General features: G+C 47.4%; 1 protein-coding gene across 2 annotated transcripts; it reads left to right on the forward strand.

Annotated features, from left to right (window-relative positions):
• Positions 1-6,725: 6,725 nt before the first annotated feature.
• LOC103603484 (chromosome unknown open reading frame, human C11orf91) lies at positions 6,726-10,709 on the forward strand. Of its 2 annotated transcripts, XR_551619.1 has the most exons (3): positions 6,726-6,848; positions 8,334-8,422; positions 10,455-10,541. XR_551619.1 is itself a non-coding variant. In XM_008588012.1 (2 exons), the coding sequence occupies exons 1-2, from the start codon at positions 8,695-8,697 to the stop codon at positions 10,538-10,540; spliced, it is 579 nt and encodes a 192-aa protein (XP_008586234.1). In that variant the 3' UTR covers positions 10,541-10,709. The 2 variants fall into 2 exon arrangements, 1 of the variants encoding a protein (XP_008586234.1); XM_008588012.1 differs by lacking the exons at positions 6,726-6,848; positions 8,334-8,422 and adding an exon at positions 8,695-9,187 and having other exon boundaries at positions 10,455-10,709.
• The last annotated feature ends 2,350 nt before the right edge of the window (positions 10,710-13,059 follow it).

Genomic DNA, 13,059 nt, shown 5'->3' on the forward strand with positions numbered 1-13,059 from the left:
TCCCTATATAGGATCCGAACCCGGGGCCCTGGTGCTATCAGCACCACACTCCCCCGAGTGAGCCACGGGCCGGCCCAGCAAGTTTTTTTTTTTTTTTTTTTTGTCTTTTGTTTTTTTTCCCTGTCCGGCAACGGATCGCAACCCTCAGTGTTGCCCCCGTACCGGGCCGGGGACCGGCAATGGGATCGCAACCCTCAGTGTTGCTCCCGCGCCTCGCTCAGCCAGTGAGCGGGAACCGGTCTGTATGTGGGATCCGAACCCTCGGGCGGGAGCGCCGCCGCGCTTCCCAAGTGGCGCATTATCCAGTGCGCCACCGGGCCGGCCGAGAGCAGCTTTCTGGTGCAGGGTTCTAAGCTCTGTTTTACATGCATTTTCATCTGTGCTATCATCTCACTTTGTATAAGAGGAAAGTACATTTGGAGGTTAACTGAATTGCTCAAGTTCACCAAGGTAGTCAGTTGGAAAGTCCGGGATTCACACTCAGCTCCTCAGGTCAGCTACTCTACTATATCCTGCCTGTTTTGCACACTGTCTTCAGTATACTGCAATCTAACTTTGGAAAGAAGCCTGGTATGGGACCCTGGTGCTTTTTTGCTTTGAAGAAATTAGTTCCTTTTCTTAACAAAGAAGATGTTAAGCACAGTTGCTTTTTTACTGGAAAGTTACCCAAGAGTGTGAGCTTTACAGGACCTACTTAGGCCTTCCTGGAAACAGGAGATCATTTCAAAGCACTGTGTCTGCCGCAGTCTGTTTCTAAATGCCCACTGCTTCTCATAGATATTTCATGTCAGGTTAGCAGCAAAGTATGTGGATTTTGTAGTTGGAAACCTGGGTTCAATCCTGTCTCTTCCACTAATTGCCTATGTCTTTGGACAAGTTGTGTTTTGTTTTTCTTTTACCTTTCTGAGCTTTGGCTTTTTGCACCTACCTCAAAGAATTGTGAGGCTTGAGGTAATGCATTTGTTAAGGGTCTGGCAGGTGGGAAGTGGGCTATAATAAAGATGCTAGTTACATGGAGTTCAGGGTTGTTAGGGCTACTGGGTTCTAAGACCTACAGTGAACCACACTGCATTTACCCCACTGACTTTGATATAAGTAGAAACTGACCAGAAGTCTCCTTTTCAAATTACTTACAGGTTATTCAACATAATTTTTTTAAATAATGGATCTCATTTATATAAACTAAAATTTTGTTTATACACTTATTCTTTTGGGGTAAGATAAATGACCACAGTACTTTAATTTCTAAGTGGGTACCTCCGATGGCCCATTGTAGCTCAGGATGTTTTCTTTTTCTCCAGCAGCTTTAAGGTCCAGAGCCTTTGGTAGAGGAGAGGGACAGCAGGAACCTGGTAGGGGACAAATTCACTGAACTGGGAAACTCAAGGTCCTTTTACTGTGGAGTGGGGAGCTTTCTTTCTGTGATCAGTTTCCCTAGGGATGTTGCTGTTTGCATCCCTTGCAGTTCTTGGCTATATACAAGTTAGCCAACCCAGGTATGTTAATCCTGTATATGATGAATGCTCATGCTGGCTTCACTAACCCCACCTGATTTGGCTGCACGTTTACAGATTTGTAAATTAGTCAACCTAAAATGCTAATGCTAATGAGATGGCGATGGCCCTTACTAGAACTTAAGTAACTCTCCTGTTTTGGTGTGATATGGTGCTGTGGCCAGAACTGAAACTTAAAGTGATAATTCATAAACTCTACTAGTGTAGACACAGTGCCACCTCGCACAAAGCACGTTTTCAACAAGGAGTATGATCCCTTGGGTGGCTCTGCCCTTGGATTCAGTAAGTTCTGTCCATATTATAACTTCCTCTGCCCTTTTTTGTTGCTTGAACTAGTTTGAGAAAGTTTCTGTTCCTAGTAACCCCAAACCCCTGACCAAGACAACTATGGTGAGAAGGGTTAACTGACGATTGCTAACTAAACCACTCTTGTCCCTGAGCTACAGAGAGCAGTTAAGAGAAAACAGTAAAGGGTCTCTTTGTCATCATCAATTGTAGTTTTAGCACCTGGTATAATGAACATTCCATTTTTAGCCACTCAGCGACTGTTCCCCCTCCCTTCTGGTAACAGAACCACAATTATCTTTTGGGGAATTACATCCACCCTTTATGTTTAGTCTTGATAAGCAGTCCAGAAATAGGCAGCTGCTGGCATTGGTTCAGCTGCTCAGTGACATCTGGGCTGGTATATTTGTGGTATTCTTGGTTTTTCCCTCATGATCACAAAGTAGCTACAGAAGTCCCAGCATTGAATTCAGGTTCAAGGCGTGGCAAATCATGACGTATTCTTGGTTTTTCCCTCATGATCACAAAGTAGCTACAGAAGTCCCAGCATTGAATTCAGGTTCAAGGCGTGGCAAATCATGACGTATTCTTGGTTTTTCCCTCATGATCACAAAGTAGCTACAGAAGTCCCAGCATTGAATTCAGGTTCAAGGTAGGAAGAGAAAATAAAGGGAAAGCTTCAGTTGTTTCTGTTCCTCTCACCAGGAAAGTCTGGTTATATTCTCTGGCTGGAACTGTCTTATGGTAGCTAAAAGGGGACTGGCAAAGCTCGTATTGGCTTTTTCCAGCCTCTCTGGGTGAAGGCAACAAGGAAGAAGGGTTGTCGGGCTGGGTCACAGACCATTCAAACCCATTGAACAGACTGGGTCACAGACCCCTCATACACAGCTCACGAGCTAGGTAATTGGAAAAAGATCCTGGGAGCCATGAGTAAAGTTGGTAGGCTTTATTCAGATGACGAGCCCAGGTAAGTAGTAGCCCTGGTGGCCTCCCAGGGCATCCCGGGGACCCTGTGGATAAGGGCCATTCATCCTTTATACTTAAGTCAGATAACCCAGGGACACCTGAGTGTGAGTTAGATAACCAAGGAACACCTGGGTGCATATTTACATCAAACAGGCTAGGTCATGCTCAGCAAGATTCCAGACAGCTGAGGAAGGCTCACCGTTTTTCATTTTCACGGGTTGAGAGCAATCATTGAGAGTAGCCAGCCAACAGCACCTACCACCCCAGTGCCATACTGAAGAGGCTGTTGATTCCTTCCTGCTACATGGATTCCTGAAGTTGCCCTCGTCTCTGCACCTTCTAAATCTAGTTCTTAAGCTTTCAATTCCACAAGCCATCTCATAGCCCTCTGATAAATTCTCAGTGTCAACTTCTGTTGCTTGTAAACAAAAAAGTCTGACAGAACTACCCTAAAAGTGTTGCCATCAGGATAACTTGAGAATAGGTAAGTGGTCAATAAGTTATTTTTATTGTTAGCTATAGTTATTTTGCCCAAGGTAGCACAGCTGGTTGAAGCTACTTGTTGGGGCTTAAACCCAACTCTCTCATCTCACAGGCCTCTGCACTCCCTATTCCACTGAACTACCTCTGAGGCTTCAGTTTGTTAATTTTTTTTTTCCTTTTTTGTCTTTTTATACTGACCGGTAACGGGATTGCAACCCTTGGTGTCGCACCCGTACCGGGGACCGCCAATGGGATCGCAACCCTCGGTGTTGCGCCCGCACCGCGCTCAGCCAGTGAGTGGGAACCGGTCTCCACATGGGATCCGAACCCTCGGTGGGAGCGCCGCTGCGCTCCCAAGCGGCGCACTCCCCAGTGCGCCACCGGGCCAGCCCTAGTTTGTTAATTTTTAAAATGGATTTGCTCTGCAAGTGCATAGTAACATCTACCCAGGAAGACAGGAATAAGGGTTAGATGCTGTTAAGCTATGTGACTATGCCAGTTGTTGGGTTATAGGAATAGCTACACTAATTGTATGGTTTCAGCAATTCATAACTAAAGCCAAAACGTTTCACTGTTTTAGTTATACTAAGTTTTCCATCTGTATTGTCAGGGCTAAAGCTAGGGCTAGGGGTTCACAGACCCTACAAACCCATTGTACAGACTGGGTCACCAGACCCCTCTCATGTAGGTCCATGCTAGGTAATTGGGAAAGATCCCGGGAACTGATGGTAGAGGACGCAAGTTCAGTCCTCAGCAGAAGCAGCAGTGATGGTGGCCTCTCAGAATATCCCAGGGGGGCACTGGCAGCAACAGCTTGCAGCGGCAGCCTCCAGCAGTAGCAGCGACCTCCCCATGACCCTGCGGGGGAGGGGGGTACCACATGGAGCAGAGCCACTGGTCCTTTATGCTTAAGTCCATAACCCAGGACACCTGGTTGCCCACGCACATTGATATCAGACAATAGCCAAGGAACACCTGGGCACATGTGCATATCTACATCCAATGCTCGGCAAGATTCTGATCATCTGAGGGGCCCTGACCCTTTTCCTATATTTTCCCTACAGACGCAGTTTTTAGAAACTGTCTTGAAATAGTGGGCATTGTGAAGGGAGGTGGAAATGCCTGGGCCCCCAAGTCCAGATCAACACAATGGTTCACTGAGATAAGTAATAAAAGACTTCCGGGCTTCCCAGAATAGCTTGGCTCTTAAATTGTGGCACAAGCAACTTCCAATTAGAGTCAGTCCCCTGCCAGGAAGAGGAGTGGGACGCCAGATGCCAGGAAGGCGGCCTCACCCTGAGGGCTGGGGGAACAGTTGGGAGGCTGGAGGAGGGAGTGGTAAGAGCCCAGCCATTGGAGCCAGGCTGCCTGTCTGGAATGCCAACTCTGCCTCTAACCAGCCACAGGACCTCAGGCAAGTTACATGCTAAACCTTATGTGCCTCAGTTTTCTCATCTGGAAAACAGGGATAATAGCACCTGCAGCTTGGGGTTGTTAGGAAAATTAAGTGAGTTAAGACAAGTGCCTGGGACGTAGCAGCCTCTGTGTGTTTATTATCAATGTCTTCAGCAGAACAACAGGTAATCAGCTTCTCAGGGTATGGAGCCTGCTAAATTATCTGGAGTGGGTTTGGTTTTCTAGGAGGGACCCTCCTCCCCCCGCTCCGTTTTCCTCATCAGCACACCAAGGCTTAATGGGGAATTAAATCCACGTATAACTGTATGATAACCATAGCCACACTTTTGTAAGTACCTGCTATATGTCCCAGGTTCTGCTTACACATATTTTCATCAAATACATCAACCGGATGAAGTGGATATTGTCTTCATTTTATGGATCAGAAAATCAAGGTTCAGAGAGCTGACATGACTTTCCCATGGTCACAAAGAGTTCTAGATTCAAACATGACTCTTGTATTCCAAGCCACAAGTACTACATGTCCCAAAAAGCTGCCCAGAGCCGCAAAGGCGTGGCAAATCATGACATATCCCTAAAGAGGCTGAGGACCTGATTAAGGTATGATTGCCAGCACTGTGTCTACATGCAGATCAAAAGTGGTGGGAGGACAAGACTTCTTGGGGACCAAGTCCAGAGGAGTACCAGGCAGACAGCATCCTGGCTGGAGAGAATGGTGGCAGTGGAAAATTACAAATGCCAACTGCAGTGATTCAGCCTGGGTTAAACAGAAGTTTAAGAGTGTTGGAGAGGAACCTCCATCACCTTATCAAGTTTCTTTAGAGTGAAACTTCCGGCCCCTGTCCACCTGAGAGCAGAACAGTGATAGCCCTGATTGGTGAGTTTGGAGAAAGAACCAGGCCTGCCCTTGGCCTGCCCTCCACTGTGACATAAAGACCTTTTTCCTGCAACCAAAGCCTGTGACAGTGATAGCCCTGATTGGTGAGTTTGGAGAAAGAACCAGGCCTGCCCTTGGCCTGCCCTCCCCTGTGACATAAAGACCTTTTTCCTGCAACCAAAGCCTGTGGGTTTCTAAACTGGCCTCCCGCTGGGTACGTTGGGTCAGTTCAGAGCAAGCCCTTCTGGCTACAGACCTAAAGCACATCCTCCAACTGACCTTTATCAGCAAAGCAAGACTCGTGTGTGTCTCTCAGTTAATTCCAAATGAAGGCAGGGAACAGGAACATTAGGAATTGAATCCCTCAAGACCTAATGTGATGGCACTTTAGGGAGGGAGAATTTGAGTGGAGAGGTAGGAACCTATGGAGGGGGAATGGTTTTGTTTAAGTTGAATTCAAGCCTGTTTTATCACTAACTTGAGTCTCCTGGACATTTGTTTGTGGAAACAACCCATAGAGTTTTGCCTCAACTACCATGGTTTGTCATTATCCTATATGGACTTCACTTTCAGACTGGGGTTTATCATAGTGGGTTTTTTTTTTTTTTTTATTGTAGCACATTAGTTTTCTTGTGCGTTTGTTAGACAAAACAATTTTTTTTTTTTTTTGTCTTTTGTCTTTTTCCATGTCCGGCAACGGATCGCAACCCCCAGTGTTGCCCCCGCACCGGACCGGGGACCGGCAACGGGATCGCAACCCTCGGCGCTGCTCCCGCACCTCGCTCAGCCAGTGAGCAGGAACCGGTCTGTATGTGGGATCCGAACCCACGGGCGGGAGCGCCGCCGTGCTTCCCAAGCGGCACACTATGTAGTGTGCCACCGGGCCGGCCCTAAACAAAACAATTTTGTCATCAACTTCTTATTTAACCCACCAGCTATAATTTAAAATTAAGCCATCCAGTATAAAATCTAAGATTATCTTGAAGTTATGGAAAAAAATCTGTAAGCTTTTTCTCCTTGAATGGATATATACAAATAAAATGGTTATATTGCATCATTTAAAAAACAGAATGCAAAATCTATTTCTCTTTTAAGGACCTTAAATATTTACTGAACACATACATGGCCAGGTACTTAAGTTGTCTCATTTAATCTTGCCAATCCAAATGTGTGGGTGCCATCTATTCCCATTACATCGATGAAAAACTGAAGTTCAGAAGGTTCAGCAACACAGAAGTTTCAAGCTCTGGTCTGAGTCCAAAATCCTGGCTCTTACCACTACTATGGTGTCTTTTACTACTACTATGGTAAGTGTCTCTTACCACTACTATGGTTCTGTAGAGGTGGGGAAAAAAATGTTTCCTCTACCCTCTTATATTTGGTGACTGGGTCCTGCAAATAAACAGATAAAAGATTAACAGGATAAAAGGTTGTTAGGCCTGCTCACGGAGGCCTCACAGAAATGAAATGAAAACAAAAAGAAGTGGCTAGGCTTGAGAGCTTATATACCATTTTAACAAAGGGTGATACATTGTGGAGAAGTGAGAAGACAAAGGAAAAGGGGTTTCAGATTCATGGGACAGTAAATTGTGGGAAGGTAAATATATGGGGGAAACTAATGGAAAATTAGGGTTGTTTGTAAGGTTTTGTCATGTAGACTAAGTCAGTGCCATCTCCAATGAGATGTCTTTTTCCTGGCACTAGATAGAGGAAAGAAGACACCTTTACAAAGGGAAATTTATGCCCTGCTTTTAGCAGAAAGGGGGAAGACAGAGTTTCTCCTGTTTCTGCTGTTTCTTAATTTCCTCCAGCTCAAAATAATACTTATGCCAAAGTGGCATATTTTGGGGTGGCATGCTCTGATTCCCCTTCAGTTTCCACAACACATAACACTATTAAAAGTTCCCAAATATTTATCAAGCCCTTTTATATGCTCAGGATTATAGGCTCCTTGGGCTGGATTCTTGCCCTCAAAGAGCTTACAGCTAAGTGTGAGAAGAAAAAGCTTCCCAACGAGACACGCCCTTCAGTGGGGATAGCTGCCCTTGCATTTGAACAGTTTACAAGTTCACGCACACTGTTTTGTCTTCTGTCTGATCATCACAAACAACCCCATGAGGCAGCCTGGTTCTCTTATTTCTATTTTATGGAAAACTGACTTAGAAGTCAAGCAACTTGCCTAAGGCTACCCAGCTTAGATATCTGGCTCTCTCCACTTTGCTGCTAAACACACACACACACACAATTCACTTGTGGAGTGGTACTCTGATCACCACTGATCATTAGGCTCAAGTTGTCAAGAAAATTTATTTCCCCTCGGTCTATGAATAATACTCATAGGCTACTCATATAAATGAGCTGGGCATGTCTCTTGGACAGAACGTCTAGAACACTCATGAAGAATGGCTGAGCTATTTGAGTTCCAACAGGATTTTCTTTTTGGTGGTTAGTTTTTTGCCTGTTAGCTTCTGATAATGTATGTGTTTGGAAGAGAACTAAACTTCATTTCATTTTGAAAACATTCTTTCCTTCAGATCTAATCTAAATATAGACCAGGGTCCCCTTTTCCAGAATTTTCCACAACACTGCTAAATTTGGCAGAAACATGGATTGGCTCTAACAGCCATTCCCAGTCAATCCTCATTTCCCAGTCAGACACTCATTTTCTCAGGCTTCTTTGCAGCAAGGGGTGGGCCGCGACACAATGAGGGAGGTCTGTTGGGGCAGGGGGCAGGTTTCTAGGAAATACTTCTTCTCCCTAAGGAGAGGAGGACAAGAGTTTTCTCTTGCAGCCCTGGCCAGCTCTCTAATTCCTGTTTTGGGATGACGGTATATCGGTATGAGACAGACGGAACTAGGGGCGCCACTGCCCTGGAGCGAGGTTAGTGGAACTGAGAGGCGGTGGGTGGAATCAAGGCGCGGGCCGAGCACCAGGGCGCGACTGTGAAGGCAGGGGCGTGGCTTCCTTACTGCGGGGATGCGGCCTGAGGCGTGGCCGTCGGACTTCAGAACTCTGCCTGCTCGGGGCGGGGCTAGGGCCAAAGGCCGCGCTCTGCCGGGGCGTGGCTTGTGGAACCTCGGAATCCCGGCGACTCCGCCCCGGCGCGAGCCTCCCAGCGCGGGGTTGCTCCCACGCAGCCTCCCATTCAAAAGATGCCGAAGGGGCGGCGCGGCAGCCGAAGCCCCAGGATGAGCCAGCGGCCGGCCCCGCCCCTCTATTTCCCTTCTCTCTACGACCGCGGCATCTCTTCATCCCCGCTCAGCGACTTCAACATCTGGAAGAAGCTCTTCGTGCCTCTGAAGGCGGGCGGGGCGCAGGCGGGCGGGGTGGCGGGGGGCCGGCCCCTGCCCCAGGCGCCCCCAGCCCCGGGGCCCCCGCTGCCGCCGCCCGGCCTGGGTTCCCCCAGCGAGCGCCCTTGTCCCCCGCCTTGGCCCTCCGGCCTGGCCTCCATCCCCTACGAGCCTCTGCGCTTCTTCTACTCGCCACCACCCGGGCCCGAGGGGTCCGCCTCGCCCTTGGTCCCCGGCCCCACGACCCCCAAGCTCGCCTCTGCCCCCCACCCCGAGGAGTTATGCGAGCTGGAGATCCGGATTAAGGAGCTGGAGCTGCTCACCATCACTGGGGACGGCTTCGACTCCCAGCGCTGTGCGTGACGTCGCCAGGGCCACCGAGCCCACCCGTAGCCTGTCCTGGCTCCCTCCTTGGCTCCGTGCCCCTCCCTGGAATATGGCCCCGGGCTCAGATTCCGGCCCCCCAGTAGTCTCAGATCCAAAGTGTATCCCCCAGAACTCAGAACCCCACCTCTCCCAATTCTGCATTTCAACCGATTCCTCCCCCCACCACAAATCCGAATTATGTGAACTCTTTAGTCCCAAACTCCATCCTCCTTCTATCCTGAGCTCTTTAGGTAATCCGGACTCCACACTTGGATCTCCATCCACCACTACCTCGTCCCGAACTTTAATCCTCCTGTACAGCAATGCCCCGCCTCTGTGCTCTGGAGCCCCACCCACCACAGACGGCCCCGACCTCCAGAGACCCGAGCTTTAATATTCAGTCTTAAACTGGGGCCCTCAATGGAAGGAGTGGGAAGTAGATAGGGACCAGCTGGAGTGTCTGTAGGAGGAAGTGGGAATTGCGGAAGACCCAGAAGGCTGAAGGGCATTCACTGAGAGGATTTGGGACACTCCTCAGCACTGGAGGGCACCCTCCCTGTGACCTTGTGGCCCTGGTCGTCCTTCCACCAGGGTCCAGGACTGTGCTGTCTGATCTTGGTCTGAAATCTTAGGATTCTGGACCAGGACAGACCAGATGTGCTGATGTGGGCAGGATTCCTCTGGCATGCAAGCTGACTGATTCTTCCCTGTTGGAGGTTAAAGTTGTTAAATCCAATTGTACTTCCAGAAGGACCTATTGCAGAGTAAAATATTCAGTAGCCATAGGTTGTCCTGCAGACTTTGTCTTTCCTGTCATTTGTTCTTGCTAAGGCTTACACTTGACCTCTGGAGGAGGGCAGATGGTTTTAGAAAGACATCCCACTATTGCATGTGACAGGTTAAATTGGCCCCCCTGCCAGACAGGGAAGGGAATATGAAATAACCTAAATGCTTAGGTTCATATAGCTGTGGGAATGGTCCCCAGTTCATCAGACTACCCATAATGTACCTTTTCTCATAGCCATGGATGTAAGAGTCCCTAGAAAACTTTAGCTTTTCTAAATCCTAGATCTTTTAATTATATATTCTCCTGTTAAATGTGTTTGGGCTGTTAGGGTCTTTTTCCTCCCATCTTGGATCACAAATGGGTGTTAGGCTCATGTAGGGAGCACAATTGCTTCCCAGGACCTTGCCTTGGAAGTGTTAGAAAAGGCCCTTATCTCTACTACAGCTAAGTTTGTTTTGCTCTCCTGCAGATAAATTCCTGAAGGCCCTAAAAGATGAAAAGTTACAAGGACTGAAGACCAGGCAACTTGGAAAGAAGCTGGCCTCTCTCTCCTGAGGTGCCCACCAGAGCTTGGACAGCTGCCTCCTTAGGTGTTAGTGCTTAGATAATGTGTCCCATTTGTTGTCATTTCAAAGATCATTATTTCCTGTTCTGTATTTACTGCTGTTCTTGTTGCTCCCAGCATGTAATCCACATACAGTGTCCACTTGTGTGGTAAATCTGATTGTCTCTCTTCTCTCTGTTCTGCTGCTAGGGGAGCTCTCTCACAGGGTCTAGAATCTGCTGCCTGGCTGGCATTCAGGGTCTCCTGAGACCAGGGAAGGGGATCCTCAACACTGCCGTGCAAACTAGAACGACTGATGTGACAGAAGAGAACTGGGAGAAACCAAGGGCAGTGTACAGTAGGTTCTGCTGCTAGGTATCTCCTCAGAAAAATTCTTTGAGGGCTTAGAATAGTGGGTGTCTCCCCCACCCCCACCCCCAAGTCTCTAGGAAGTATGAGGTGTTTTTTGTTTTCTTAAAATGTTTTTTGGATCACAAAACTCTCTGATAATCTTATCAAAGTCATGGTGCTTCCTAGAAATTCATATATTCAAGAAATAGTTATCAAGTGCTTATTGTGTGCTTACGCCCCCTCCTAGGCACTTGGGAATGGGAATGAAGGAGAGACAGACAACAAATATTATAGACAAGCAAATTATCATATTATAGAAGATGGCATGCTATGGGGGGATAAAAGAGAGTAGAGTAAGGATAGTCAGGAGGGTCAGAGGAAGGCAGGGCAACTGTCCCAAACAGAGTTTCTTGAAGAGGTAGCATTCAAACAATATTTGATGGAGGTTGAGGGTCCTAACCATGCAACATGTTCCAGGCAGAAGGGCCAGTGTAAAGGCTTAAGGGGGAGCACACCAGCCCAGACGGCTGGAGCAGGAGGAGTGAGGGCAGAGTGGTAGGGATGAATGCACAGGGGGCCCGTTTGTGTAGGAACTTACAGCTGTGACAAGCACTCTGGGCTTTAATTCTAGTGGGATGGGGAGTCATCAGAGGGCTTTTAGGCAAGGAGTGACATGATCAGCCTTGTGGAGGTAAAGGTTCTCCCTGCTGCTGTGTTGTGAATAGGCGATAGGGGTGCAAGCAAGGAAACAGGGAGAGCAGTGAGGAGGCCGTAGTAATTAATAATCCAGCTAAGAAGAGCATGCTGGTAGCAGTGGAGATGGTGAGAAGCCATCAGGCAATTGAAGTATGGAGTTGTTGTGATCTGAGATGGGGAGACCATGGGTGGAACGGGTTTGGGGGAGGAGATCAGCAGTTTAGTTTGGGATATGGGAAGTTTTTTGTGTCTTCTGATGGAGACGCTGTGTAACAGTAGGATCTGTGAGCCTGGAGTTCAGGAGAAGACCTGGACTGGAGGTATAAATTGGGGGGCTGCTGACATGTAGATGTATTTAAAGGGTGAGATCAAATGAGATCACCAAGCGGGTGAGTACAGGGAGAAAGAGAACCAAACATTGAGCATGGAGGCACTCAAGCCTAAGAGGCTGGGGAGAAGAGGAGGAACGTGTGAAGGAGTAAGAAAAGGAGTGATCATTGAGTTAGCTGTCTTCTTAGAAGCCAAGTGAAGAACGCACAGATGTTCCTCAACTTATGATGGGGTTACGTCCCAATAAACCCATCGTTAAGTTGAAAATATCCTAAGTCAGAAATGCATTTAATACTCCTAACCTAGCAAACATCATAGCTTAGCCTAGCCTACCTTATACGTGCTCAGAACACTTCCATTATCCTACAGTTGGGCAAAATCATCTAACACAAAGCCTATTTTATAATAAAGTGTTGAATATCTCATGAAATCTATATACTATACTGAAGGTGAAAAACAGAATGGTTGTATGGGGTCTACTGAATGTGAATTGCTTTTGCATTGTTATAAAGTCAAAAATTCATTAAGTCCATTGTTAAGTTGGGGACTATCTGTATTTAAGAGGAGGGAGTGATCAGCTCTGACAAATAGTGCTGACAGGCCAAGTAAGATGACCTGGAGAATTCACTCTTGGATTTAGCAACAAGGATTTAGTATTGGTGATCTTGTCAAGAGCAGTTTTGATTGAGTGATAAAGGGTAACGCCTGACTTAAGTAGTTTTAAGAGAAGAGATGAGTGGGAGACGGTGGTGCAGATCACTCTTTAGAGGACTTTAGCTGCAAAGGACAGCAGGGAACTAGAGCAGTTGCTGGGAGGGCAAGTGGGGGTAAGAGAAGGTTTTTAATAAGATGGGAGAAATAACTACATATTTGTGGTCTGGGAGAGGAGGGGGATGATCTAGTAGAGAGAGAAAAAGTGAAGATATAGAAGAGAGCTGGGAAATTGCTGGAATGGTGTCTTTGAGTGGGCGGGATGGGTGCTGTCTTAGTCTGTTTTGTGCTGCTATCCCAGAATTCAACAGACTGGGTAATTTATAAAGAACAGACATTTATATCTCAGTTTGGAGGCTGGGAGGTCCAGGATAAGGCACTGGCAGTTGAAGGCCTGGCCTCTCTGCTTCCACTATGGAACCTTGAATGCTGCGTCTTCTGG

Source organism: Galeopterus variegatus, unplaced genomic scaffold (assembly GCF_000696425.1).
Source record: "Galeopterus variegatus unplaced genomic scaffold, G_variegatus-3.0.2 Scaffold121, whole genome shotgun sequence".
Lineage (NCBI taxonomy): Eukaryota > Metazoa > Chordata > Mammalia > Dermoptera > Cynocephalidae > Galeopterus > Galeopterus variegatus.

Coding starts and splice junctions, on each gene's coding strand:
- LOC103603484 (XM_008588012.1), top strand. CDS start 8,695: ATGCCGAAGGGGCGGCGCGGCAGCCGAAGCCCCAGGATGAGCCAGCGG. Junction 9,188..10,454: donor CGGCTTCGACTCCCAGCGCT/GTGCGTGACGTC, acceptor GCTCTCCTGCAG/ATAAATTCCTGAAGGCCCTA.